The following is a 27,368-nucleotide window of genomic DNA, read 5'->3' as shown; positions in this document are numbered from 1 at the left end:
TTTTCAAAATTCCCTGGGCAATTTCACTGTGAAGCCAGGATGAAGAACTTCTAGTCCCAGGAGAGGGCCTGCTTGGCCCAGCCTGGGTCAGGTGTTGACTCTGGTCCAGTCAACCAATCAATATGGCCAATGTGGTGGTGATGGGGTGGGGGAGGGGGGCAGGGCAGCCTCCTGGGGAAGGAAGTGGAGAGGGGAAGGAGGAGTGGCCGTGACGACTTCCTCATTTCGTGATCCCACAGGGCACCGGCATATCAGGTTCTGTGTTTACCTCTTCCTTCTTTCCTTCAGGACAAAGCCCCAGTCTGAGTAGAAAATGAGTACTTTGTGTCACTGGCACGGGTCCCAGTACCCCTGTTTGAAAGGACAACGGAGTGATTTATGCCTTCTGCTTCAGCCACCAGGCCAAGCCCTGCTTGGCCTCCCTCCTCCACGGGGAGCCAGCGCTGCCTGAATTCGCCCACTCAGAGACATTTAAGCAAGTCGAGATGGAGAAAAAGCACATCTCCTGGGAAGTGGAAGCCAACAGCTGCGGAATATTTCATTGGGATCGGCTTCTTGTTTGTCATCAGAATGAATAACTGTGAGTGAATTGTGGCTTCATATTTCCATTCAGATTTGGGGGAGGAAGTGAGGAGGGAAAGGGCTGACTGGAGGAATTTGAATCCTGGGGTAGCAGGCGTCTTGTGCCTTCCCCCCTATTTACCTCCTGTTGTTAGGCAGCTCATCCCACTCATCCAAGACCATCTCCCTAAATGGAGAATTCCTCACCCTCAACTGCAAGGAGAGGAAAGGGAACCTTGGTTACACTGAAGGGACTTAGCCCAACCACAGAGATTTCTGTTTCCTGCTCCTCCTACTCTAAGTCAGATTACTCTGGGGGCGTGTATCCCAATGTAGTTATAGACCTCCAGAGCAACCCAGTGATGCATTTGAAACCAGCAGTCTTTGTATTTCTATTGGGCCAGGTCTTTTCTTCCCTTTTATTTTTAACTTTCTATTTTGAAATACTTTCAAGCTTACAAAAAAGTTGCACAATTTATACAAAAATGACACAGAGAACTCCAGTCTACCCTATACCCAGGTTTAGCACATTTTAACATTTGGCCACATTTGCTATATCATTCTATCTATCTATCTATCTATCTATCATCTATCTATCATCTATCTAGATCTCTCTATACTAAAATCTACATATCTATTTTCTAAACATTGGAGAGTAGGTTAAATACACCTGCATACATCATACTCTTTTACCAGTGAATACTTCCCATGTATGTTTCCTAATAAATGGTGAGAGAAGTATTTTTTTTCCTCTATCTTAAAGATTAGGAAACTGAGGCTCAGAGTTATGTGAAGTTGCCCTAAAACACAGTTGATAAGTGGTAAAGTCCTAAGGCTACCAAAAGTAAAACAAAACAAAACAACAACAACAACACACACACACACACACACACACACACACATACACACAAAACCCAACAAAGCAAGATGCTGGCTATCAACATCCAGGACAAAGATTTCTATGAAACCCTGAAGCAGAGGGAAGAGATTCTTGTCTAATCGCAACAACTAACACACTAAGAGAAGTCCTAAATGACATCTGACAGACAAGAGTGAAAAACACAAGATTAGGAATCAGAAGATCTGAATCTTAATACCTACTTTACTGTTTTCTGTCTGAATGATCATGGACAATTGACTAAACATCACTGGGCATTAGTTTTCTCATCTCAAATGGAGATTGCTGTTGTGGGTAATTATGTGTTATGTATAATGCACAACAAAAATGTGGTTAGACCATAGGCATTTCCCAGGAGTCACATCACCAAATCATGGGGAGAATCTGGCTTCCCTATTCAAGTCAAGTTGGACAGCCACTGTGAAGGCCATCCAAAGGCAATGTTCTCTTCTCATAACATCAGCGATGACACAGGGCGGGTGAGCATGTCAGGCCAGTGGGCTGCCTCTCTGATAGGCTGACCACGTTTGGAACACAGACAGGGCCTCTTCTGAGTGACCACAAGGAGAGGACAAATGAGCTGAAGGGTGTGCCTCTGGGTGTCTGGCCAGCACAGAGGGGCTTTAGAATGCTGTGGTTAGCCTCAGACTTCTGGCAGGAGGGAAAAGCTTCCACAAAAGTAAACCAGCATGAGTCATGCAAGGATGAAGAAACCACCAGACAACCGTCCATGTAAGGATCATGATAAAGAATAAAAGCTGAGAGGAGAACTCTAAGAACCTAAGTGGCTGATGTTTCCGTCTTTATGAGTCAATATGTGAGACTCGTGGTGGGACGTGGGCATGTATGTGTGCATGTCCATGTGCTTGTGCAATGAAGGAAGCCTTTAAATATCCTTCTGACTCCTTTTTGGTTGGTTTGACAACTGCTACTCAATATCATCCAAGTGGTGTGTAAATCTATACAATATTATTATTAGAGAGATGGGCTCGGTCTTTTTATATTACGAAATTGCCCTTTGGAAGTTTGGAATAATTCAGCTTTCACTCTTGAAAACAGAATATGAGAGGGTCTGTTTTCTTTACCAATACCACTTGCTATTATTATTATTATTTCCCTTTTTATTTTAAGAGTAATACCTACACATGTTAAAAAATACATGTAGATAGTGCAGAACCTGAAAAATTTCCTTGTCCCTCTTCTTACCCTGTTTCACTGTCCCTAGCAGCCAACTTTAACCATTTCTGGTTTTAATTCTTCCAGTGTTGCCACAAAATACTAAGTAATATGCTCATACATCTATTTCTTGATTTGTCAACTTTTGACCATATTTATTGACTTCTGCTGTATGATACTTTTTGCTAACTTACCCTCCCTCCGCCTCTGTCTCTTATCAACTTCATAATTTTAGTCTGTATTCCACTTTAATTCTCACTATGTGTAAAGGAAACTATCACTCCAGTCTTTTCCTTCCACCCTTTCCTCTTACTTCGCTAGCCTCCTGACTTCTGCCATCACTACCACTCCTTTTATATGGACTGAGTTTGCAATAATTACATTCTATTCTGAAACCAAAGGGAAGTCTTTCATGCTTTGTGTAAAGATTGATTCTAAAGATGAAAAACCAGTAGGCAATCCAGAGGAGAGAATGAGATCAACAGGCAAGCATGACTGGGAAAGTACCTAATAGAGATGGGCCAAGGAAGCCATTGGAACACAGGCCCCTGAGCCTGATTAAGAGGCTGGGAGATGTTTCCAGGAGGAGCTAACATCTAGGCTGAGTCCTGAGGGTTATGAGGAGGAGTCAGCTGGTGGAGAGATTATCGAGAGACCACAGAATCAAAGTAGCCTAGAATGCTGGGCCTAGGCATGAAGGATAGGCTCTGGAGAGTCACCCAGACCCACAGTGGACTTCACAGGACCAAAAAATAAACTTCTGTTTTGATGAGTCACTGAGATTTTGGGGATTGTGTTTTCCTGCTGCATAACCTAGATTAAACTTACTAAAACAGTCTCCAAATGAGAGGAGAGAGGCAAGGACAAAAAAATTTTGAATAAATAATGGCTGAAAGTTTTTGAAATTTGATGAAAACTAAAAACCCTCAGATACAACAAGCTGAATGAACCCCAGGCCCAAGGAACATGAAAGAAACTCCACAAAGGCACGTAATAATCAAATTGTTCAAAACCAGGGATAAATAGAAAATCGTCTAAACAGTCCAAGAAAAAGGCCCATTACGTACAGAGGAGTGAAGGTAATGTTGATGGCAAATATCTCATCAGAAACGATGCAAGTGTGAAGGGAATGGAGCAACATTGTTTAAAGGACTGAAAGAAAAAACTGTCAACCTATCATTCGATATCCAGCAAAAATATCTTTAAGAAATTAAGGCAAAATAACTTTTTTAAACATATAAGCACCTGAAAGAATTTATCACAAGCAGATCTGCACTGAGAATTTTTCTTAAAAACTCCTTAAGGGAGATGGAAAATTATCCCAGCAGGAATTCTGATCCACACAGAGGAATGAAGAAGACTGGAAATTTCTGGCAATTTTTGGCCTTGCACTTTGCCTCATGTGCATATGTTTCCTTTCCAGCATCTTGTCAGCCTGCTGAACATCAGCCTCATTTCTTTTCTCTAAAATGCCATCAATTTAAGCCTAGTTTATAATAAATTTGTAGGATAAAATTAAGTTTGAGGGTATTGGATTATGTCAGCATAGTGATATTATAGTAGATAACTGCATGGCCTGAAACATTCAGCTTCCAAATTCATGAACATCCTTTGATTAATACTTCCTAGCATCAGAATCTCAGTAGCCATGCCCTCTGTGCTATGGGTTTCTCATCCCTCCTTTCCTGAGTTCCTTTTCCTCTTTTTGTGGGCAGTTTCAGTAAAACCAAACTTCTCTGCTCACTGTGCCGAGCAACTTAATTCTACCTCCCTGCCAGTCCTCCCTAGTTGTTGACATAATGTACTTCCAGATCAGCCCATCAGAATGTTTTGATTTCCCGGTGGAGGGGCAAGATGGCAGCATAGAGAGGTGTGAGATTTAGTTAGTCCCCTAGAGCAACTAATAAACAACCAGGAATAACTAGTACATAATCTGGAACAACTGCTGGGGGACAATTGTGACTGTCTACACATCGTACAGCAACCTGGGTTGGGTGGAATGGTTGAGATTGCAGCATAAAATCTGTAATCCTGCACCAGGAGCCCCCTCTCCCCATGGCAGGTTGAACTGCAGGACCTCACTGTGGGAGAAAGCAGCATTCTTGGAGCCAGTGAATATAGCTCAGCCTAGCTCCAACTGGGGTTTTAATTAGCAAAAGTGGACTGCTGAATACAAACTACAAACACAAAACCCTAACAAGCAGCAAAGTACCCTAAGGTCACTCCCAGCAGAGCGGAGGTGGGGCTGACAGAAAAAAAATTAACTAAAAAGAAAAGGAAAAATATGGAGGCTTTTAGAGACTGACCTTGGAGAGTTGAAGGATACCAGTGCCCCAGGAGAGGGAGCCCAGAAGACCAGGTGCTCTATCTGACTGAAGGGCGAAACTGGGGGGCTGTGGACTGAAAGGGGGGTTTCTTTCCCTTTTACTCTCTCTCAACCTCAGCGACCATTTTCAATTCACAGCACTCTGACCCAGACAGGGGTGGAGTTACAGAGTTAGAGAGTCAAAGGAGCTATTCAAATGCAGGAGATAACTCCCTAGGGGTTTATCTTCCCAAAAAGGAAGGAGGTGTGTCCCAGCTCTAGTGCCAGCCTGCCCTCGGAACTCAGACCACAGAGTCTGGGGGAAAACAGTCAAAACAGAAACAAACTAAGCTAAGAAATAAGGGGTCACACCTCCTTACACCAGTGGGAAGCAACAGGCTGATAGGCACCACCTGCTGTGCAGGTTAGGAAAAGCACAGTGGCTAGAGACCTCACAGGAAAATCTGTCAATCTTCTAAGACACATCCTCAGAGAAATTTGATACTGAATATTGCCCCCTTCTAAGATCTGAGCCCATTCTGGCCTGGGAAAATCTGATTGGGGTAACCAAGGAAACCAGATGCCTATACAACAGAAAACTACAAATTACATTAGGAAAAATGAAGATATGGCCTAGTGAAAGGAACAAACTTACACCTCAATCAAGATAGAGTTGAGATATTGTTTCACTTTAATGAAACAATAAATTAAAGATTTTCAAAGAAATATGCTAAATCATAAAAAACCAAGTCAATGAGTTCAGGGAAGATATGGCAAAAGAGATGAAGGATATAAAGAAAACACTGGGTGAACATAAGGCAGAAATCAAAAGTTTGAAAAAACTACTGGCAGAATCTATGGAAACGAAAGGCACAACACAAGAGATGAAAAACACAATGGAGACATACAACAGCAGAATTCAAGAGGCAGAAGAAAACACTCAGGAACTGGAGAACAAGACACCTGAAATCCTACACACAAAAGAACAGATAGGAAAAAAATGGAAAAATATGAGTAACATCTCAGGGAATTGAATGACAACATGAAGCGCATGAATGTACATGTCATGGGTGTCCCAGAAGGAGAAGAGAAGGGAAAAGGGGCAGAAGCAATAATAAAGGAAATAATCAATGAAAATTTCCCATCTCTTATGAAAGACATAAAATTACAGATCCAAGAAGCACAGCATACCCCAAACAGAATAGATCTGAATAGACCTCCACCAAATGTCAAAAACAAGAAAATCCTGAAAGCAGCGAGAGAAAAGTGATCCATAACATACAAAGGAAGCTTGAAAAGACTATGTGCAGATTTTTCAGCAGAAACCAAGGAGGCAAGAAGGAAGTGGTGTGATATATTTAAGATACTGAAAGAGAAAAACCACCAATCAAGAATCCTTATCCAGCAAAACTGTCCTTCAAATATGAGGGAGAGTTTAAAACATTCTCTGACAAACAGACAATGACAGAGTTTGTGAACAAGATACCTGCTCTACAGGAAATACTAAAGGGAGCATTACAGACAGATAGGAAGAGACAGGAGTGAGAGGTTTGAAACACAATTTTGGGTGATGGTAACACAGCAGTGTGGTACACTGAACAAAGATAACTATGAATGTGGTTGAAAGAGGAAGGTTAGGGGCATGTGGGACACCAGAAGGAATGAGGAAAGATAAAGACTGGGACTGTATAACTCAGTGAAACTTGGAGTGCTCAACAATTGTGATAAAATGTACAAATATGTTTTTACATGAGGGAGAACAAATGGATGTCAACCTTGCAAGGTGTTAAAAATAGGGTGGTATCAGGGAAAAAATACAATCAATGCAAACTACAGACTATAGTTAACAGAAACATTGTATTATGCTTTCTTTAATGTAACGAAGGCAATATACCAAAGCTAAGTGCCTATGAGAGGGGGATATAAGGGAGGGGTATGGGACTCTTGGCATTGGTGATGCTGTCTGACTCTTTTATTGTACTCTACTTTATTCTACCTTTCCTTTTGTTGCTATTTAGCTGTCATTTTTTTCTTTTCCTTTTTCTTTTGTCTTTCTACCTTCCTTGAATCTTCCTCTTTCTTTGTAGAAGAAATGGAAATGTCCTTATATAGATAGTGGTGATGATGGTGGTGAATGCATAAATACATGATTATACAGGGAACCATTGATTGTTTACATAGGATGGAATGTATGTTGGGTGAACAAAAACGTCTTAACAAACAAACAAAAAAAAAAAAAAAACAGGTTGATGAAGAAACCTTGAGGGCACTATATTGAGTGAAATAAGTCAGACACAAAAGGACAAATATTGTATGGTCTCACTGATATGAACTAGTTATAATATGTAAACTCATAGACATGAAATACAGGTTACCAGGATAAAGAATGGGGAGCAGTTGCTTATTATGAACAGAATGTTTAACTAGGTTGAGCTTAAGAGTTTGGAAATGGACAGAGGTGACGGTAGCACTTTATTGTGAGAATAACAGTGCTGAATGGTGTGCAAATGTGGTGGAAAGGGGGAGCTTAGAGGCACATATGTCACCAGAAGGAAAGTTGGAGGTTAAAATATGGGAATGCATAAAACAGTGAATCTTGTAGTGGACAATGTCCATAATTAACAGTACAAACATTAGAAATCTTTTTCATGAACTAGAACAAATGTATGACACTTTAAGTAGAACTTAATAATAGAGGGGTATATAGGGAAAAATATACGTTTTGCAAACTATGTACTACAGTCATATTTTAACATTCTTTCATCAACAGTAACAAATGTACTATACCAATACTGTAAGTCAATAATGGAGGAGGGATAGTTAGGGTTGTGGGAGGATTTGAGCCTTCTTTTTTGTTTTTATTTCTTTTCTGGAATAATGGATGCACAGCTGTATGATGGTGCCATGGGCAATTGATTGTACACTTTGGATGACTGTATGGTATGTGAACAATCTCAATAAAATTGAATTTTTTTAAAAAAGATGTTTTGATTTTTAAAAAGGGGTGTCTTTTTATCTCCTCTAAAGAAACTTGTCCCCAGCTCCTAAAACAACAAAATTTTATCCCCATGGAACATATTTTATTTCATTCTGAAAATTTAGATATATTTTTAAACTTATTTGAACATATTGTACTTGTTTCTGTGGTAACCTCCATTTAAAATTTATTTCTTCTCATCTGGTAGCATTTAAAAAAAAAAGGTTTTATTTCATAAACTAATATTTTAAGGAGTTCTGAATTTCTCACAAATATGAAATTAGCCCCTCTCAAAATTCTGCTTCTTAAAGGATGAAGACAACTTTATTATTGGAAAACTCTTCATTACAAGAAAGAGGCTCTTTTCCTTTCCTTAAATGGAAGCCACTATTTTTAGTTTGATTTTATTCTGGTTTTGTTCTAGGAATCAGAAATGGGGCTGAATTTTTTTTCTCAATAAATATTGTTTTCTAATTATAAAGCAATGCATATTAATTTGGTAGTTTAAAAAAGAAAAATGAAAAATGAATAAAACAGAAAAAAAACAATAGGCATTTTTTATAATCCTATAAATATATAAAAATTATTTCCTGAAGAATCAAGTAGGACAAAATATTCCTGGGTCACTCAAAAAAAAAGTTCAAAAGCCATAATCAAATTAATTTTCTTAACCTAATCAGTTCCTCAAAACTATGCCTTAATATGTGTTCTTTCTTATTTGGATTAGGATTTACCTCTGATTTTTGTATTTGTTTTTGTTTTTTTTCTGTGGTTTCAACTTGCTTTTTTTTAAAAAAAAAAAAATTGACAACAGAAACATATATCCTATCTACCACATCTTTAAGATCATTTAATTTCTTAAGCATATCATTTTTGAATGGCCTAGTTTTGTCTGATTATCTAATAGGTATATATCACAGTTGCCAGCCTTTTTTTTTCTTCTAATTGCACCCTTTAGTTCTATGTTTCTTGGATCCTATGACTTTCTCTTTCTTGGATTCCTTTTCCATCTTACTGGAGAACACTCACAAGTAATCTTTCAGAAAAGGTAAATAAACTTTTGAGTCTTTGTTTTAACTATAGATTAATTTTACAAATTGAAAATCATTAGTTTTTATAGTGTTATAATTGCATAAATACTATTTTCTGAAGAATTGAGTAGTGTGGTAATGGATGTCTGCATTTGCCCTGATACTTGGTAAATAGTTTGGTTGGGTTGATAATTCTAGATGGAAAATCACATTCGCTTGGTCCTACAAAGGCATTGCTCCAGTGACTTACTCTTCTGACATCCAAAATTACTGACAAGAATTCCAAGTCCAAGTTAATTCTCATTCCTTTTCATACTCTTATCTTTGAGAATCTTCTCTTTATATTTCATGTTCTAAATTTTATCATTACTTGTATGTGTCCTTTTTTATTCTTTTTGCTCAGTCCTCAGTGGGTCCTTCCAGTTTGAAAACACTTGTCTTTACTTTGATAGTTTTCTCTCCTCATGTGTTCTTTTTTCTATCTAGAATTTCCATTAGATGAATGTTGTAATTTCTGGATTGATTCTACGTATCCTTTGACTTTTTTCTCATATTTTCCAACTCTTTCTGCTCTACATTCAAACATTTCCCCAACTTTGTCTTCCAGCCTTTCTGTTGAATTGTTTAATTTCCAAGAACTCTGGTGCCCTTGCTGAACCATTCATGTTTACAAGTAAAGATAGGGAAGGACATGGACTGGCTCTGCTCATTCAGGTTACAGGGGTAGAAAGCAGACAGATGGACTACTCCCCATTCCCCTACGTGCCCTCTCCCCTGGTCCAAAACAAGGAAGGTTTCATCCTCCCTCAAGGAGCCCTAGACCTCTGAGGTAGATGAATTCCCTTAGAAAACAGATGTGACTCATCTCTGAGGGTGACCAAGAGGGAGGTGTTGGGCGTGAGGGTAGGCAACCAGCTCAGCTGCTCCAGATGGCCCTTCCAATAGTCATAGTGATTGTTGACTTACTTTCCATTCCTACTTTCCCTTTCTATCAGCTCAGAGCTTGGTGCCTCTTTAGGAGCCCCCAGGAAGCTGGTTTTATCTCCAGTGAAGATGGCTTCCTCTCTCAGGAAGATGGCTCCCTCCCTATTGCACCAATCTTCCAATACCTCACATACTGCATCCTAGTCTGGTTTATTTAGAAATTCACTCTCACCTGTTTTCTGCCATACAGAAAGTTATCAAAAATTCTGCTGACGTCCCACCTACTGCACTCTGTACCATTGTGGATTTACTCCCTTTTGTATGTCTTCACTGCCATTTCAATAGGCCACTGAGCGGGAGGGAAGGAAATACGTGGGCCCACTTCACTTTCTGAATTAGACAACCAAGCAGCACCATTGAATTGTTTAAACTATGTCTAGGAGGCAAATATATATAAAATCTTTAATTTGCCTTTATGTCACTTCTAGCAAGGTTGAGTATCTCTTATATGTGGTTGGCCATTTAAATTTCTTCTTCTTTGGACCATTTATAAGATGAATGGCTCTAGATGTCATTGAAATCCAGCAGATATTTTACTTCCAGCTCTTTGCATGGTCCATGTTAGGTTGCAAAGATATGCCACTTGTGAGATCTTAATCCTTGTGAATAGTAATTCATAATTCTTTATTTATTATTAACACATAATAAAAAGAGAGCTGTCAGTTAAAAGAACTCCATGTTCTCCTTTCTCTAATTTTTCCTCCTGCCCCTCCTTCTTTATGTCTTTAAGAAATTAAGGACAGAGAGGAAGGGATGCATTACACTGTGATAGTCTCTCCTTAAGTCAGCTTTCCTTCTTGTCTACTATCTGAACTCTCCCACATATTTCTCGACTCTCAGAGTCGCCCCATGTGGAACTTGTGGTGGGAGCCACCACTGCTGGGCCATTATATCCCCTGCTACATGTCAGACTGGAACTCCAGTTTTACACTCCACTCCCCAACATGACATATGAGATGAGAAACCCTGTGGGTAGCTCCAGTCCTGCAGCTGGTGATCAGAGACGGGGACCAACACCCACTTTGTAAACAATCCATGGCTCTTCCACCCTTGGTTTATATAAACTGAACTATCACCACTCCTGAAGCTCTGAGAATCATCCTCAAGGTAGCTTATTTCAACATCTTGAGCACCCTTTGGACCAAGCTCTTTATTTGGAGAAATGCACCAAATGCTTTCTTAAAATTGACCATTGACATAAAAATCACGATAATGCTGAGAAAATTTGAAGTCATGTATGTGCCTCTTAGTTCTATTTTAAGTAAGACAAGGAACTTTGATACACTCATGCAGCAAAGCCAGGCACTGCTGGAAAATTCAGGGCCCACATCCTCCCTCTCAGTCTGGCTGAGACCACATGGGACATGAGTCTATTTGTGGCAGACAGCCTGTGTGGCAGGAGCTGAGGATGACTCTTCTCCCCCTTTACCTCATACATCCACAAACTTCTGAATTTAGGAGGGAGAAGGCAGAGCAGGAGGGAGTGACTGTTAAGAAAGGGTGAGGGATCCCTTTTTGCAAAACTCTTGGTAGGCCACAATTTTATCTTAAGCCATATTGTCACAAATACAAATGCTACCAAAGAAGACTTAAGGAATGAGACCTAGACAGATAAATCCCAATGAAACCATGGACTGCAGCAGGGCAAAGACCCTGTACTTTTACCTTTTTTACAACCCCCAAAGCCAAAGGACTTTGCACACAGTAGGTATTGAATAAGCACCTGTGGTTAGTTAATTAATTAATGCACCATCTAACAACCTTCCCAGATATGGAGGGTGGGGACTGTTAGGAGAAGGAAACCCTCCTTCTTATCCACATCTTTCATATTCTTCCACAAGGCAGATGTTGTTGCTAATGTGATTGGACTATGGAGATAATCAAGGGTTCAGTTTTTACAATATCCCAAAGATTCAGCTTTTGTTACGTGAGATGGCAGGAGTCTTTTCATCACTATATAGAAGGCCCCACTTCAGCTTCTAGCCTTAACTGCATGCTCCAATTCAGCTTTGCTAGACTTCTCTGGGAGGTGGGGAGTATGGGTGTTGGAGAAGTAGAGGAGTGGGTATTGTGCAGGACCCCTCAAAATAAGGCAGTACTTTTCCTCCATTTGCTATCATCTCTCTCTCTCTCTCTCCCTCTTCCTCTCCCTTTCCCTCTCTCTCCCCTTCCTCCCCTCTCTCTTTCTCTCTTTCTATCTCTGCCTTTCTTCATAGGGAAGCGGCATCATTGGCAGGGAGAACATGGGCAAAGTACCAACAAAATCAAGTGCCATCAAAATCTAGTCTACATCTTTAATGAAGATTAAGAGTTTGATGTCCAAAAAATCTGCATTTTCCACTTAAAATAAAGAGTTGTATAAATATAAGGAAGCTCTGGCTTCAATCTATGTGTTGGCTCATTGACTGATTGCCTCACTGGATGATCACTTGTGCTAAATGAACAAGCCAGAATCATACAAGAACTAACCCCAAGAACACATGTGGTTGAAAGTGATTTCTTAAGATGCTCATTTCCCTTCACTAATACTCCCAGGTGTGTCGGTTTGAATCTATTATGCACCCCATAAAAGGCCATGTTTTTCTAATCCAATTTTGTGGGAGCAGACCTATTGAGGGTGGGACCTTTTGATTAGGTTGTTTCCATGGAGATGTGACCCACCAAACTGTGGGTGAGACCTTTTGACTAAATTATTCCCATGGAGATGTAACCCCACCCATTTGAGTGGCATCTTAATTAGTTTACTGGAGTCCTTAAGAGCCCAACACAGACTGGACACTTAGAGAGAAAATGCCCAGAGACATTTTGGAGATAGCCATTGAAACCAGAACCAGGAGAGAACCTAAGAGATGAAATTCAGAGTTTGCTCCAGAGAAGCTAAGAGAGGACTCCCCAGATGCTTGGAGAGAAATGCCCTGAGAGAAATGAGCAAGGACACTGTTTCAGTTTGCTAATGCTGCCGGAAAGCAAAATACCAGAAATGGATTGGCTTTTATAAAGGGGATTTATTTGGTTACAAAGTTACAGTCTGAAGGCCATAAAAGTGTCCAAGCTATGGTGTCAACAAATATACCTTCACTGAAGGAAAGCCAGTGGCATCCAGAAAACATCTGTTAGCTGGGAAGGCACATGGCTGGCGTCTGCTGATCCCAGGTTGTGTTCCAGCTCCTCTCTCAGCTCCTGTGTGTTCTTCAAAGCGTCCCTCTTGGCTGTGTCACCTCCTGTCTGTGAACATTTTTATAGGACTCCAGTGATTCAGTTAAGACACACCCTGAAGGGGCAGGGTAACACCTCCATGGAAATTATCCAATCAAAGGTCTCACCCAGTTGATTGAATCACATCTCCATAGAAACATTCAATCAAAGATTCCAACCCAATCAACACAAATATGTCAGCCCCCACAAAACTGCATCAAAGATAATGGTGTTTTGGGGGACATATGCATCCAAACTGGCACAGCCACATAGGAGCTGAGAGAAAAAAGCTAAGACAGAAGCCCAGAGACATTTTGGAGACAGCAACAGAAATGAGAAACTAACCTCAGGAACGGCCCAGCAGACTCTGGCCCTGTGCCTTACCATGTGACAAAGGATCCCCAGATGCAATCGGCCTTGCTTCAGAGAAGGTATCATCCCACTGATGCTGTAACTGGGACATTTTCATAGCCTTTAAACTGCAAATTTGTGAACTAATAAGTCCCCATTGTAAAAGATAGTCCATTTCTGATATTTTGCATTTTGGCAGCTTTAGCAAACCAGAACACCAGGTCATACATATTGTACTCAGATCTGTCCCATTTCTCTCCGAACTGCCTATGACATCACAGCTCAACATCCTACTTGTTTCACTCTCCAGGGTCCAGGGGCCTAGCATGCTCATTTCCTCCCTAAATCTTTTGACTCTCAAAAATATTCCTAGCATTTTTATAGTTTGCCAGGTATTTTCACATATCTTCATTGAATTCTCACCATTGCTCTGTGAGGTGACAGGGACTCAGCCATCCATTTATTCAACAAGCACTAATCAAGGGCTCGGTGCCATGTCAGGCCCTGGAGAGACAAAGATGACAAACCCATACTGCCTATACTCTGGAGCTCACAGACCCCAGAGGGACAAGACAGTGTACATGCTATTATGATTCAATACAGTAGGTGCCATGATTGGAGAGCACCATGTATGTGTTCAGAGAGCCTGGAGGCAGCCCTTTGTGGCTCAGCAGGACCAGAGGGGTTTCCTGAGGAAGATTGTGGTCCTCAGTCCTGATCAGTAGGGGCAGAGCAGACAAAGAAGGAGGCCAAAGGAATGGCAGACAAGGAGAGCAGGACATTCAAATTATGGGTAGCTGAGTATGGCTTGAGGTAGAGTGTAAAGTGGGGGGTGGAAGGTAGGCAGGAAATGACTCAAGAGACAAACTCAGGAGCCAGATCACAGAGAAGTATATTTTGAAGAGTTTGGATTTTACCCTAAGAGAAACACGCAGTCACTGAAGGGTTCTAAGTAAGAGGATCATTACATGGCTTCCACTTTAGAAAGAGTGATCAGGCAGTGGGAGGATGGACTGGAGGGGCTAACACAGGAAGATATTGAGGCGGTCCAGGAGAGAGATGATGAGATTTCTATTGGGGGGCTTTGGCAACCAGGATTGGGAGTAGGGATGGATTCAAAAGATATTTAAGAGGCGGAACTTCCCAGAATACTAGATAAAAGGTGGAGGAACAGCTGCTGCCCGAGCTGCACACAGCGACATGCTCCTTCCTGCTCCCCATCACTGGCCTTGGCCAGCTCACTGGCTGTAGAAAATGGTAAAAGAAATCACTATGATGTTTTGGGGGTCAAACCCAATGCCACCCAGGAAGAGTTGAAAAAGGCTAATTAGTCTTGAAATACCACCCTGATAAGAATCAAAATGAAGGAGAGAAGTTTAAACAGATTTCTCAAGCTTATGAAGTGCTCTCCTCACAAAAGAATTATATGACAAAGGAGGAGAGCAGGCTGTGAAAGAGGGTGGAGCAGGTGGGCATTTTGGCTCCCCCACGGACATCTTTGCTAGGTTTTTTGGAGGTGGTGGAAGGATGCAGAGAGATGGAGAGGTACAAATGTTGTACATCAGCTCTCAGTAACCTTAGAAGATTTATATAATGGTGCAACAAGAAAACTAGCTCTGCAAAAGAATGTGATTTGTGACAAATGTGAAGACCCGGGTGATAAGAAAGGAGCAGTAAAGTGCTGTCCCAATTGCAGAGGTACTGGAATGCAAATAAGAATTCATCAGATAGGACTGGAATGGTTCAGAAAATTCAGTCTTTGTGCATGAAGTGCCAAGGCCATGGGGAACAGATCAGTCCTAAAGAGAGATGTAAAAGTTGCAATGGAAGGAAGATAGTTCAAGAGAAGAAGATTCTAGAGGTTCATATTGACAAAGGCATGAAAGATGGCCAAAAGATAACATTCCATGGTGAAGGAGACCAAGAGCCAGGACTGGAGCCAGGAGATATCATCATTGTTTTAGATCAGAAGTATCATGCCATTTTTGCTCCACTAGAAGACCTTTTCATGTGTATGGACATACAGCTGGTTGAAGTATTGTGTGGCTTCCAAAAGTCAATGTCCACTCTTGCCAACCAAACCATAGTTGTCACCTCTCATCCAGGTCAGACTGTCAAGCATGAAGTCATCAAGTGTGTGCTGAATGAAGGCATGACAATTTATTAAAGGCCATATGAATAGGGTTGCCTAATGTATTAGTTAGATGGAAGGAAGGTGTATTAGTTAGGGTTCTCTAGGGAAACAGAATCAACAAGAGATATCTATAAATATAAGATTTTATAAAAGTATCTCATGTAACTGTGGGTATGCACAAGTCCAAATTCCGTAGGGCAGGCAGCGAACTGGCAACTTCGATGAACGTGATCAATGAACACCTCAGGAATGAGCTGGCAATTTTGATGAACTCCTCAGGAAATGCTTTGCTGGCTAGCGAAGAAGTGAAGGTTCTCTATCTGGCTTAAAAGTCTTCAATTGATTGGATTAAATCCAGCTGACTGCATTCGCTCATTGCTGAAGACACGCCTTTCGTTGACATCATCAGTCACAGCTGCAGCCTATTGACTGATGATTTAATAAACCAGCCTGTTGGTTTATTAACCAGCCACAAATGTCCTTGCAGAAATGGTTAGGCCAGTGCTTGCTTGACCAGACACCTGGGCACCATCACCTGGCCAACTTGACACATGAACCTAACCATCACACCTAATCACAGAATTTAAGGTAAACTTTCCTGAGAATGGCTTTCTCTCTCCTGATAAACTGTCTTTCCTGGAAAAACTCCTACCTGAGAGGAGAGAAACAGAAGAAACTGATGAAATGGATCAGGTAGAACTGGTGGGTTTTGATCCCAATCAAGACAGACAGTGCCATTACAAGGGAGAAGCTTCTGATGATGATGAACATCACCCCAGAGGTGGTGTTTAGTGTCAAACCTCTTAGTTCGGGCCAATGAATAACACTCACTACTGGCATTTTATATGTAGTAGTGAATAAGTGAAGGACTATAATCATAATATGCTCACTACTTGCTATTGTTTTTGTTTTAATATTCGAATAAACTATAGTAGTGTTTTAAAAGTTAAATGAAGAATAAACTCAAATATAAAAGCTCTCACTTTGCCCTGTATGTATGACAACTTCAGTGTGTGAGATGAAATTTAATAACTATAAAAACTATTGGTTTATAAAAAGAAAAGTCCCCTTAGTATTTGTTAGGCCATACCTGTAATCGGTTTTCGCTGTATCCGTGGACTAGCTTAGAGTGAAATGCCTAGGTATGTGTATTGACTTCAGTGTATGATCCTTTATTGTTAAGCTATGAAATTAAAACTGTATTTAACTGGCAATCAGAAAAAAAAAAACAACTTAATTTGTAGAGAAGTGTTGGTCTGTACAGTTATTTGTATTGAGTGGGATTTGTTGTGATGCCTCTGTATTTATTCTGTTGCCTCAACAGTTATTTGAAGATGGCACAGTAATAATTTAGTCTGCGGTATCAGTAATAGAAATGGTAGCTTTTTAAAAAGGTTTATCATAATATGCTGCTTCTTGAGGGCATGCACTTCTACAATTGCATTGCTTTCTGCTATGCTTTTTTTTTAATATTTAAATATGTTGATCAGTCCTGGTTGCATTTTTTCCCCCTTCTCTTTAGACCATGATATGCCCCAGAGTAGTGATTGCAGGAGCTGGGAAACTTTGAAGTTAAGGGGAAGAGATCTTTACATGGAGAAGGAGAAATTTGCATGTATGAGATAGGAAGATGTTCCTTAAGCTCACTTTAAGCCGTTTAATTTACATGCCAAAGTAACCGTAATTTAATGTTGGTAGTATAGCAAATTATGAAAAGCTTTAATCATATGTTTAAAAGTCATCATATGTTCACATGCTTTAATCTGGATTTCAACATATAAGCAATTCTTGAAATGTATGACTGTCTCTTTAATATACTGATTACAAAACAAAACAAAACAAAAGGATATTTAAGAGGACTATGCAGGACTTGGGGATGGAATGAATGTGGGAGGTACAGGGGAAGATTTGGGGGTTGGGTTCATAGATCGATGATGGTGCCATTCACAAAGTGGGACTTGGAAGGCAAACAGGTTTGGAGAGAAAGGTAAGCCAATGGATTGGGTGTGCTGAGTTCTAGGGACCTGGGAATCATCCAAATGGATGGCTGGATCAGGAAGTCGGGGAGAGGGAGGTCTGGCTTGGCCATATGGATTTGGGAGACCCTGGCATACTGGCAGCAGTTGATGTCACATGAGTGTGAGATCACCCAGGGGAGGATGCAGAAGGCTGATGTCAGGAGACTCAGGCTGGCCCACAATCTCACAGCTGGTGTAGAACCTTTGTGTTTCTATCCAGTTACAGTAAATTATTCTGCACTTCCTGGTCACTTGGTTTATGTTTCTATAAGAGTATTTTTAAAATTTATTTTTATTAGAGGAGTTGTAGGTTTACAGGAAAGTCTTGTATAATATAGTTCTTGGATGTGGGCCTGACTTCCTCACTAGTTCTTTCTGTACAAACTTGGGCCTCATACTAAGTTCCCTAACTCAGTGAGGTGTGTGATCCCTCCACATGGACCAAATCAATTTTGAAAAAAACACATGCCCTCAGGCAAGCTTTGGGCCCCCAATGTTGCCTTTGGTCATGTGACTACTGTTTCAGCAAGCCATGAGGTCAAATGACTCAGCAGAAATTTGAAGGCCTAAAGACAGGAAATAAGAGCCTCAAAAGCAGAATCTATTAACATTGATCTAAAACACATGTGCCTGGAGCCCCGCTGCCGGTGCTGGGGAGGTCTCATGGTGAATGCCAAGTGTCTGCAGCTGATACTGTCTCCAGGAGGTGGGGATGCAAAGGTTCTGGGAAGGCCTGCAAAGCCTCGTGCATCGCATGTATCGTCCCTTATCCAAGATTTCCATTTGCCTGATTTTTCCAGGTAATAGAAACTTGCCCTTACTGGTACTCAAACTTTTAAAGGTAAAATCTATTTTGATAAAATAGATCCCAAAAGGAATAACACCACCCTTTACTTTCCCACTTTCGTAAACTGTTATGTCATTTGTCTTTTTCTTGATTGCTCTGTGCTGATACTATGTCACCATCCCACCACTGGAAAGCTAAGAAGCAGTTTTAACTTCAAATAATAGTAATGGTAATGTGAATAATAGCTACCATTTATGATCATTTCCTATGTGATCAGCACACAACGAGGCACTCTACCTACAGGTTTAGTTTCCTAGGCTGCTCAAGCAAATACTCAGCAGTGGGCTGCCTTAAACAGTGGGAATTTAATGGCTCACAGCTTTGAGGTTAGGAAAAAAGTCCAAAATCAATGCATCATCCAGGCAATGCTTTCTCCGTGAAGACAGGCATTCTGTAGCTGGCTGCCAGTGATGCTTGGTCCTGGGCTTCTCTGTCACTCGGCAATGCATATGGCGGCCTCTCCTGACCTCTCCCTCCTCTTCCAGGTTCTGCTGACATTCGACTTCTGGCTGCTCCCTCTGTGGCTTTCTCTCACTCAGTCTGAATTTCATTCCTTTTATAAAGGCCTCCAGTAATAGGATTAAGACCCATCTTGACTGAGGCAGGTCACACCCTAACTGAAGGAACCTCTCATCAAAAAGTACTGCTTACAACGGGTTCACACCCACAGGAATGGATCAAGTTTAAAAACCTGTTTTTCTGGGCTACATACAGCTCCAAACCACTACTCTATATGCATTATTTCATTTTTGCTTCACAATATCCCTAAGATGCAGATGTTATTTTTCCCAATTCCCAGATGTGGAAACCGAGGAGCAGGGAGATTAAGTAAGTTGTCCAAGGTTGCATCTCAAGTTAAATAAGGAGAAAGGCTCTGAGACCAAGTAAGTGGGGTCCCAGAGCCCATGCTGGCAATCCCTGCCCTCTTCTGCTCCCCAGATGCCAGTGAGCTTAAGATACAATGACCAACTCATCCTCATTTACCCAGGACTTTCCTGGCTTTAGCCCTGAAACCTCTTTGTTCCAAACCAGGACAGATGATCACTGAAGCTGGTCATCCTAGCCTGAAAGTGAGAAAGACTCCATCAGAATGTTGTCTGCTCTAGGCCAGATATTCTGCTCGCAACAATCCATTCCTAGCCAGGAGGGCAAAGGGGTGCAAATGGAGGAAACCAGCTAACTAGCAAATCAAACCAGTGCCAAAGAGAGAAGCAGGGGCTCCCCCAGTTATTAATGTAGCTTCCCTTTAAGGCATATTTGTTCAACATTAGTGGGTACCTTAGTTTCCCTGGGCTGCAGTAACAGAGTTCCCAAACCAGATGGCTTAAAACCATAGAAACTAATTCTCCCACAGTTCTGGAAGCTGGAAGTCTGAAATCCAGGTGTCAGCAGGGCCCTGATCCATCTGAAGCCTGTAAGGGAGAATCCTTCTTTGACTCTTCTATCTTCTGGCATTTGCTGGCAATCCTTGGCTTGTAGGTGCATCTCTGCCTCCATCTCCATGTGGCCTTCTTCTTCTCTCCATCTTGGCATGGTGTTCTCCCCTGTGTCCTTGTCTGTGTCCCCTCTCCCTTTCTAATAAGGACACCAGTCATGTTGGGTTAGGACCCACCCTAATGCAGTTTGGCCTCATCTTAGCTAATAACATCTTCAAAGACCCTATTTCCAAGTAAGGTCACATTCACAAGACAGGGGCTTAGGACTTGAGCATGTCCATTTTTTTGGGGGGGTGGGGGGTGGGGCACAATTCAACCCATAGTAGCGGGAGTAGGGAACTTCTGTGAAGCAAAAATCATGGACTTCTTGTTATATTCAAAACAAGAGAATGGCTACATGCACTTATTATGGGCAATTTTCTAAGTCAGACTATATTTTGTGAGGCACATTAAAGAGCTTATTTAGATAACAAAGATTAACAAAACCCTTCTTTCCCAGGGAACAGCATGCACTACTTGGTTTCACATGTCATCTGTCTGAATAGACTCTGGTCTCAGGGGCTTGAGGCTTTGCCTGCAGTTGTGCCCCATGCTTGCATGGAAGTCTCAAAAAAGAAGTGCTTAACTGAGTATATCAACAACAGAGGAGTTTGCAGTAAGGAACCACTTACTTCCACAGGAGCAGATACAAGCAGAAACCTGAGCTAAATTATATCATGTTCCTAGTGTATTCCAGTGGAGTCTTAGTTTTCCTTCCAAACTAGCATCTTAGGTAGTGTCCGTGGCCCTCTGTCCTAAAGAAAGTGCCTGGGCTTTGTCACAGGCCTTTTCCTTAAAGCTCTTTTCCACTTTTGCGACTGGGGGAGGCTGAGGTTAATGGCAGTCTGGCCTCTAGAATGGCCGGGTTGCTGTATTTGGAGGATGTTGCTTCCCCATGACATTAAGTGCTCCTTTGAGATTTCAAGATTCATTTCCAGGCAAAACAAAGTGAGTGGCTTTCTGCCTTGCTTTTTTGCATCTGCACAAGCCAGGACGTTGTCTTGACAGGGAAGTTTCAACATTTCAGGGCAAGGGAACAGGCAGAGGAAAGCTGGCTGGCCTAATGGCAAGAGAGGGCAGCTGCCCTTTCCACAAGGCTCTCAGTTTATCTTGGACACAGCTGTGCAGCAGCTTGCAAAGGGGACTGAACGGAGAGCCATTCTCTCGGGGATGCCCTTGAGGCCTTTGCATCTCACCAGCCTCCTCCCAGCAGGGATTCCCTGGATCCAGGCAGGGCAGTGGGCATTTGATGGGGCAGCAGAACTAATCTTCAATGAGTTAAATGACTCCTCTAGGAATTAAAAACCAAGCAGTCTGAGGCTGCCAGAAAAGATGACGAATTTGCTTTTCTCAAATAAACAAAAAATGTTGCATGGAAAATTATAAAAGTATTTTTAAAGACCATTGAGGTCCACACTCTTGTTAATTCTTTTTTTTTTTTTTTTCATTTTCTTCTTGAATTCAATTTATTTAACTATTTAGAAATTTGCTTATTAAAGCCAAAAGGTAAAGATATTTTCTCCTTCAAAACCGAATATGGTCTGTTTTCTTTCACAGGAAGCTCTCTAGGGGGGCACATGATGACCTTGCTTAGGTGACCTGGTGCTGCTTTGTCTCCATCTCCACAAATGCTTTATTATTTAGTCTATGTTTTACCCACCTTTCATCTGCCTGGCCTATTCATGGGCTGTTGAATCTCCCAGGGAATTTCTGCAAATTGCTACTGACACAGTATTGAAGGCCTGTACAAATACCGTTATAATCTGGAGGAATTCTAGATGGATTGCTCCCAGCAAAATTAGACCCTGAAACATAATTTCTCACTTCAAGAGCCTAATAAAATATGGCAAATCCCACTACTTCTCTTGTATTCTACTCAAGTAGAAAAATCTGCTCTGGGCATCCAAATCATGGGAAAATGGGAAGAAGAGGTTTTCCAAAGAGGAGAGACAGAAATTTTAAGCCATTTTTCAAACTAATGAGATCTCATTTCAAAATAATGAGATCAAAAGCAACCATAATTTCAGAGCTCAATTGTGTAAGGCATTAAGTTACAAAACACTGATGACATCTTGAAAGTTAAATTATACCAAAGCTTTGGCCTCATGCAAATGAATCTACAGAGGGAAAGCCACAAATCTCTTGTTCTTTGCCCCTTTGAATTCAGTCTAAGGCAAACTGGGTATTTCCTCAAGGCTTATAACAGTTCTTTTAAAGGAATTGATCTTTATGGCATCTCTTTATGGCATCTCTTTATTACTAATTTCTATTCACCCTTATTAATTGAGTACCTATTATGTGGGAAACACTATGATAGTCTCTTAGAGGATCCAGAAATGACCAAAGCTAACAGGGCTGCCCTGCAGGAGCTTCTAATCCAGAAGGGGGAGTAGAATTTGGATTGACTGAGCCTAACAGCCTGAGTTAGGAATACAAATACCTGCTGTGTTTGTTTACCATCATGACACCAAGTCCTCTGCCTTCTCTTTCAACACTTTTCTCACCTGGCTTCCAGCATAGCATGCCATATCTTCAGCTGCTCCTTCGCAGTCTTCTTTGCCCACAGCTCTATTACTATTCAATGTTAGCATGCCTAAGACTCACTCCTTACCCTTTAGTCTTACCTTTTTCTATCTACCTCACTCACTTCTTTGGTCATATCATCTGGTTTTATGACTTTAAATATTAACTACACATTTATGATGCCCCCTGACCTCTAAATTCACACATCTACCTGCCTGCTTGACTTCTCCATTTGAAAGTCTAAGGGCAAATCAAACTTCAAATGATTCCAAACTGAGCTCCTGGTCTCACTCCACCACAACTTTCATCTGCAGTTTCTTCATTTCAACAAATAGCCACTCTATATGTGGCAGATTTTATTTCCTTAAAGTAAATTCCACAACCATATTTCCAGGGCTTTTGAAACTCCCCCATCGAAAGATGGAGTCTCTTTCCTCTCCTTGAATCTTGGCAGAACTTCGTAATCACCTTGATGAATAGAATGTGGTAGAAATGACATAAGATTTGCAAGGCTAGGTCACAAAAGTTGATACAGCCTCTACCTGGTTCTCTCTGTCTTTCTTGCCACTTGCCATTGGAAGCATGGAACCCAGCCATCTTATTGTGAGGAAGCCAAGCAGCCATATGGAAAGGCCACAAGTAGCTGTTAGGACCACAGCCCCAGCTAAGGGCCCAGCCAATAATCAGCATATGTGAGCAAGCAAACTTTCAGATGATGCCAGGCCCCAACCTTGGAGCTGCCTCAGTTGGCACCAAGTGAAGAAGAGACAAGCTGTTCCCTCAAAGTCATTCCAAAATTGCAGATTTGTGAGAATAAGTATTGCCATTGTTTATGCCATTACATTAAGGAGTGGTTTGTCACACAGCAGTAGAAACCATACTTATAGTTGCTCAGGCCCAAAACCTTGGAGTCATCCTTGCCACCTTTTCTCTCATACTCCATTTCCAATCTGTCAGCAGATTGTAATAAAACATATCCAGATCTGATCTTTTCTCACCACTTCCTTTGCTACCACCTGGTCCAACCTTTCACCATCATATCTCATGTGGGTAACTGAAATAGCTTCCTGCTTCCTCCCTTGTTCCCATTCAGTCCAATTCTTAACATGGCAGACAAAGTGATTGTACTGGTTTAAATCTGTTATGTACCCCATAAAAGGCCATGTTCTCTTAATCCACTCTTGTGGGGGCAGACCTATTGTGGGTGGGACCTTGTGATTCGATTGTTTCCATGGAGATGTGACCCCATCCATTCAAGGTGGTTCTTAATCATCTTTGCTGGCATCCTCTATGAGAGGATAAAAGGTACAGACATTTTGAAGAGAGTTCAGACACACAGACAGAAATGCCCCGAAAGAAACAAACAAGCAGCCGAGAGAAGCTAAGATATATAATCCAGAGTTTGCTCCCGGGAAAACCTGACAAAGAAGCCCAGAGACATTTTGGAGAAAGCCATGGAAACCAGAAGCCAAACCCAGGAGAGGCCCAGTAGACTCTGGCTGTGTGCCTTCCCAAGTGACAGAGGAACCCCAAATGCCATCAGCCTTTCTTCAGAGAAGGTATTGTCCTGTTGATGCCATAATGGGCACATTTTCATGGCCTTAGAACTGTAAATTTGTGAACTAATAAACCCCCATTGTAAAAGTCAATCCATTTCTGCTATTTTGCATTCCAGCAGCTTTAGCAAACAGGAACAGTGATTATATTAAAATGTAAGTTGGATCACAATAACTCTCTGATCAAAAGTTCAAATGGCTGCCCATATCACTAAACAATTTGCTCCCACCCACCCTACCTCCACAACTTTTCTGTCTTTATTTCCTATTATTCTCCCTTTCACCAACTCACCTAGGTCCCACTGGCCTCCCTAATGCTCCTTATATACACCACCTCAGGGCCTTTGCACATGGTTCACTCCCTTACCTTTTCAAGTCTTTACTCAAATGTCACTGTTTGCTTGAGGTCTTCCCCAGCTACACTATCCCCCTTCCCTGCATTATGTTCCTCCAAAGTACTTCTCGCCATCCCACATGCTATATTTTCCTTATTTATTGGCTTATTGCTGCCACCTCACACCACTATCCCCTCTCCTCAAACACACACACACAGAACATGTAGCAGATTATTAGTTCCATGGAGACAGGAATTTCTGTCTGTTTTACTCACTGCTGCATCTTACCCTAGCATCTTAAACAGTACATGGTTGGTACATAGAAGACTTGATAAATATGTGTTGAATAAATGAATACAATTAAGTGTTTTGGTTGAAGTCATATAATCTAGGTAGCTATGGGAGAATCTGAACCCAGTTCTTTTGATCTAGCTTCTACAACAAGTAATATCCATTTGGATACTTTCAGCAACAATAACAGAATACCCAAATAAAACAATGGAGAAAATGCATTATCTTATGAAACAAGACATCCTAAGGTTAGTGTTTCCAAGGTTGAGTATTTCTGTAGCCCAATGATGGTTTCAAGGACCTAGGTGTTTTCTACTTTCTCTTTATCATCCTTCCTTAGTGTAGCAGATTGTATTCACCTAAACATTTTTCCCATTACATTTGCTCTTCATACACTCTGACTAATGCGCCTTCCACCAAGTTGGGGTCTATGGTCTATCCTCCCACATCCAGGCAGGGGATTGTGCTTGCCCCAATCAACAGATTAAGGCAATAGGTGACTTCCGCAGCTACTTCACATAGAGGATACAGCTTCCTTCTGGCTCTGTCTCTCTCTCTTTCAGGTGCTTGCCTTTGGAACCCAACCACAATATTGGAGGAATGAGGCTTCCCTCCATCAGACAGCACCAAACAGACAGCCATGTGAGCAAGTCATCCTGGAGCGAATCCTCCTGCCCCAGTTAAGCCATTAGATAATTGCAGCTCCAGCCAACAAGTGATTGCAGCCTAATGAGAGACCTCCAAGGCAGAACCGCTCTCAAATTCCTGGCTCACAAAAATCATGGGAGATAATAAATGATTTATTGTTGTTTTAACCCACTAAGTTTTGCAGTAATTTATTAGACAGCGTTGGATAACGAATATACTCAACATGATGGCATTTGTCCCTTCATAGTTAAAGAATTGCTGCTATAGCTCCTAACATCATATCATTTCAGGAAAAGATGACAATGTTCTAGGGGCAGAATTCAATTAATCTTATAATAGGCATCAAGCAACTAGAATTGTCTAAATTCATGGGATTTCATGTCTAAGAGCTACAGAACTGCCAAGATTTTTATACTCTGTTCAAGCAAGGGCAGACTGGTACTCTAAAATATTTTAGACAATTCACATATCTTTACCATAACTAATCTCACTAATGAAACCTCATTTGTAGCATCCCTTATTCTGATTCAAGAGTCACTAATTTCATCAATGAAAATCCATTTCTGGAATAACTTTGCCAATCAGCAAAGCCTCTGCTGTTGATCAGAAATAAAGATCATGGATGCTCTTGTAGTAGCCTTCTCTGAAGTATGGGCTTCCTAATTAGAATGGTGGCTTTCTCCCCTAGGACGTGATTTCCCAATTAGGAGAATGATTATATCGAGGGAATAATGTAATCCGGAATACATACATGAGATCTCACTGCCTGTGATAAAGTATTTTAAAGTAAATTACAGACATCATTGCACCCAACCTGGCTCTCATACCTCATATTCATTCCCATCTCCCCTTCCAACACCACCTTCAAGTCTCCTTATTAATTTGCATTCACTTCTGAGGAACCCTATTCACCCAAACATAGGAGTGGGGTTTCCTCTCTGATACTCCTCCAGATGAGGTGCAGACACCCTTCTTTCCTCTTGGATCAGCCAAATGTTTGCCCGTTTCCCCAACACTGGCAGTAATCTAGGCAGCTCGGTCCAAACCCATGTTCAAGAAGGACATATACTGTATTTCTTTAACTGCCTCATATCTTGCAATGAGTCAGTAATTCCCGTTATGGTAGAGGATAGAGTCCTCTACCTTGGGCCCTACCAAATGGAGACCAGTACTGTGCTCCTCCTTAAAGTGTCCTCCTTCCAGGGACCTGTGTTCTCAATCTCCATCTGGAGATGGGTAGGAAATAGGAAGCTCTATTTAGTGGCAGGGATCAATCAGGGTTCATCAAGCCATGTGGTTACATGGGCATTTACTAAGGAAAATGCATTTACTAAGGAAGCTAACCCAGGCAGCAGCAGGGGATGTGAGGAGCCAGCCCAGTCCCACTGCCGCCAACGCAGAACATGGTGAGAGCTTAGACATGCTCTTGCATCTTTCCTGGCCCTTACAGTTCCTGGTTTGTAAAATGAAAGGTTTTACTATCCCTCCTAGATGGACAGGCTAACTCTGGCTACTTGGAGTTGCTACTTCTGGAGAAATTTAGCAGTGCTACCTTCTTTGTTCTCCATATATTTCCCTCCTCTGCCCTTTCCCTTCCATCTCTTCTTCTCTTCCCTTATTCTCCTTTCCTTTCTCTTTCCTTCTTTCTTTGTACACATATCTATTATGTGGCTCTCATACCTCAGAACAATTCCTGCACTCAAGGAACTCAAAGAACGCATATCAATAATAATTATTATAATTACCATTATTTTAATGAAGGTAAATATAGCAATGCTAACCACAAATATTTACCGAGCTCTCGCTATGTTCCCCGTACCATTTTAAGTTCCTTTCAGGCATCAGCTCATTTCATTTTATTCTCACAGCACCCCTAGCGGAAGGAACAGTTAGTACTCCAGTTTGGGTTTCAGAGATGTCGAGTGATTTTCTTCAAATCCCAAAGAGCTGTGGGAGCTCTTATTTAAACAAACAGCAAAAAAATTACAGTGCAATGTCTCAAGTGCTACCACAGTGGCATGTGTAAAAAGCAGTTAGAAACTGTCAAGGCAGAGACGAAGGAT

At 41.3% G+C, this 27,368-nt stretch overlaps 1 protein-coding gene and 1 long non-coding RNA gene across 2 annotated transcripts; both read left to right on the top strand.

Moving 5' to 3' along the window:
- Positions 1-238: 238 nt before the first annotated feature.
- LOC119526996 lies at positions 239-25,476 on the top strand. Its single transcript, XR_005215295.1, has 2 exons — positions 239-580; positions 25,221-25,476. It is a non-coding gene; the product is annotated as an uncharacterized LOC119526996 (long non-coding RNA).
- On the top strand, positions 13,332-15,690 carry LOC119526994 (dnaJ homolog subfamily A member 1-like). The gene has a single exon (XM_037826592.1). It carries the CDS (start codon positions 15,217-15,219, stop codon positions 15,643-15,645), a length of 429 nt encoding a protein of 142 aa, XP_037682520.1. The 5' UTR covers positions 13,332-15,216; the 3' UTR covers positions 15,646-15,690.
- Positions 25,477-27,368: the final 1,892 nt, after the last annotated feature.

Source organism: Choloepus didactylus, chromosome 2 (assembly GCF_015220235.1).
Source record: "Choloepus didactylus isolate mChoDid1 chromosome 2, mChoDid1.pri, whole genome shotgun sequence".
Taxonomy (NCBI): Eukaryota; Metazoa; Chordata; class Mammalia; order Pilosa; family Megalonychidae; genus Choloepus; species Choloepus didactylus.
This window is presented reverse-complemented; position numbering and strand designations above follow the sequence as displayed.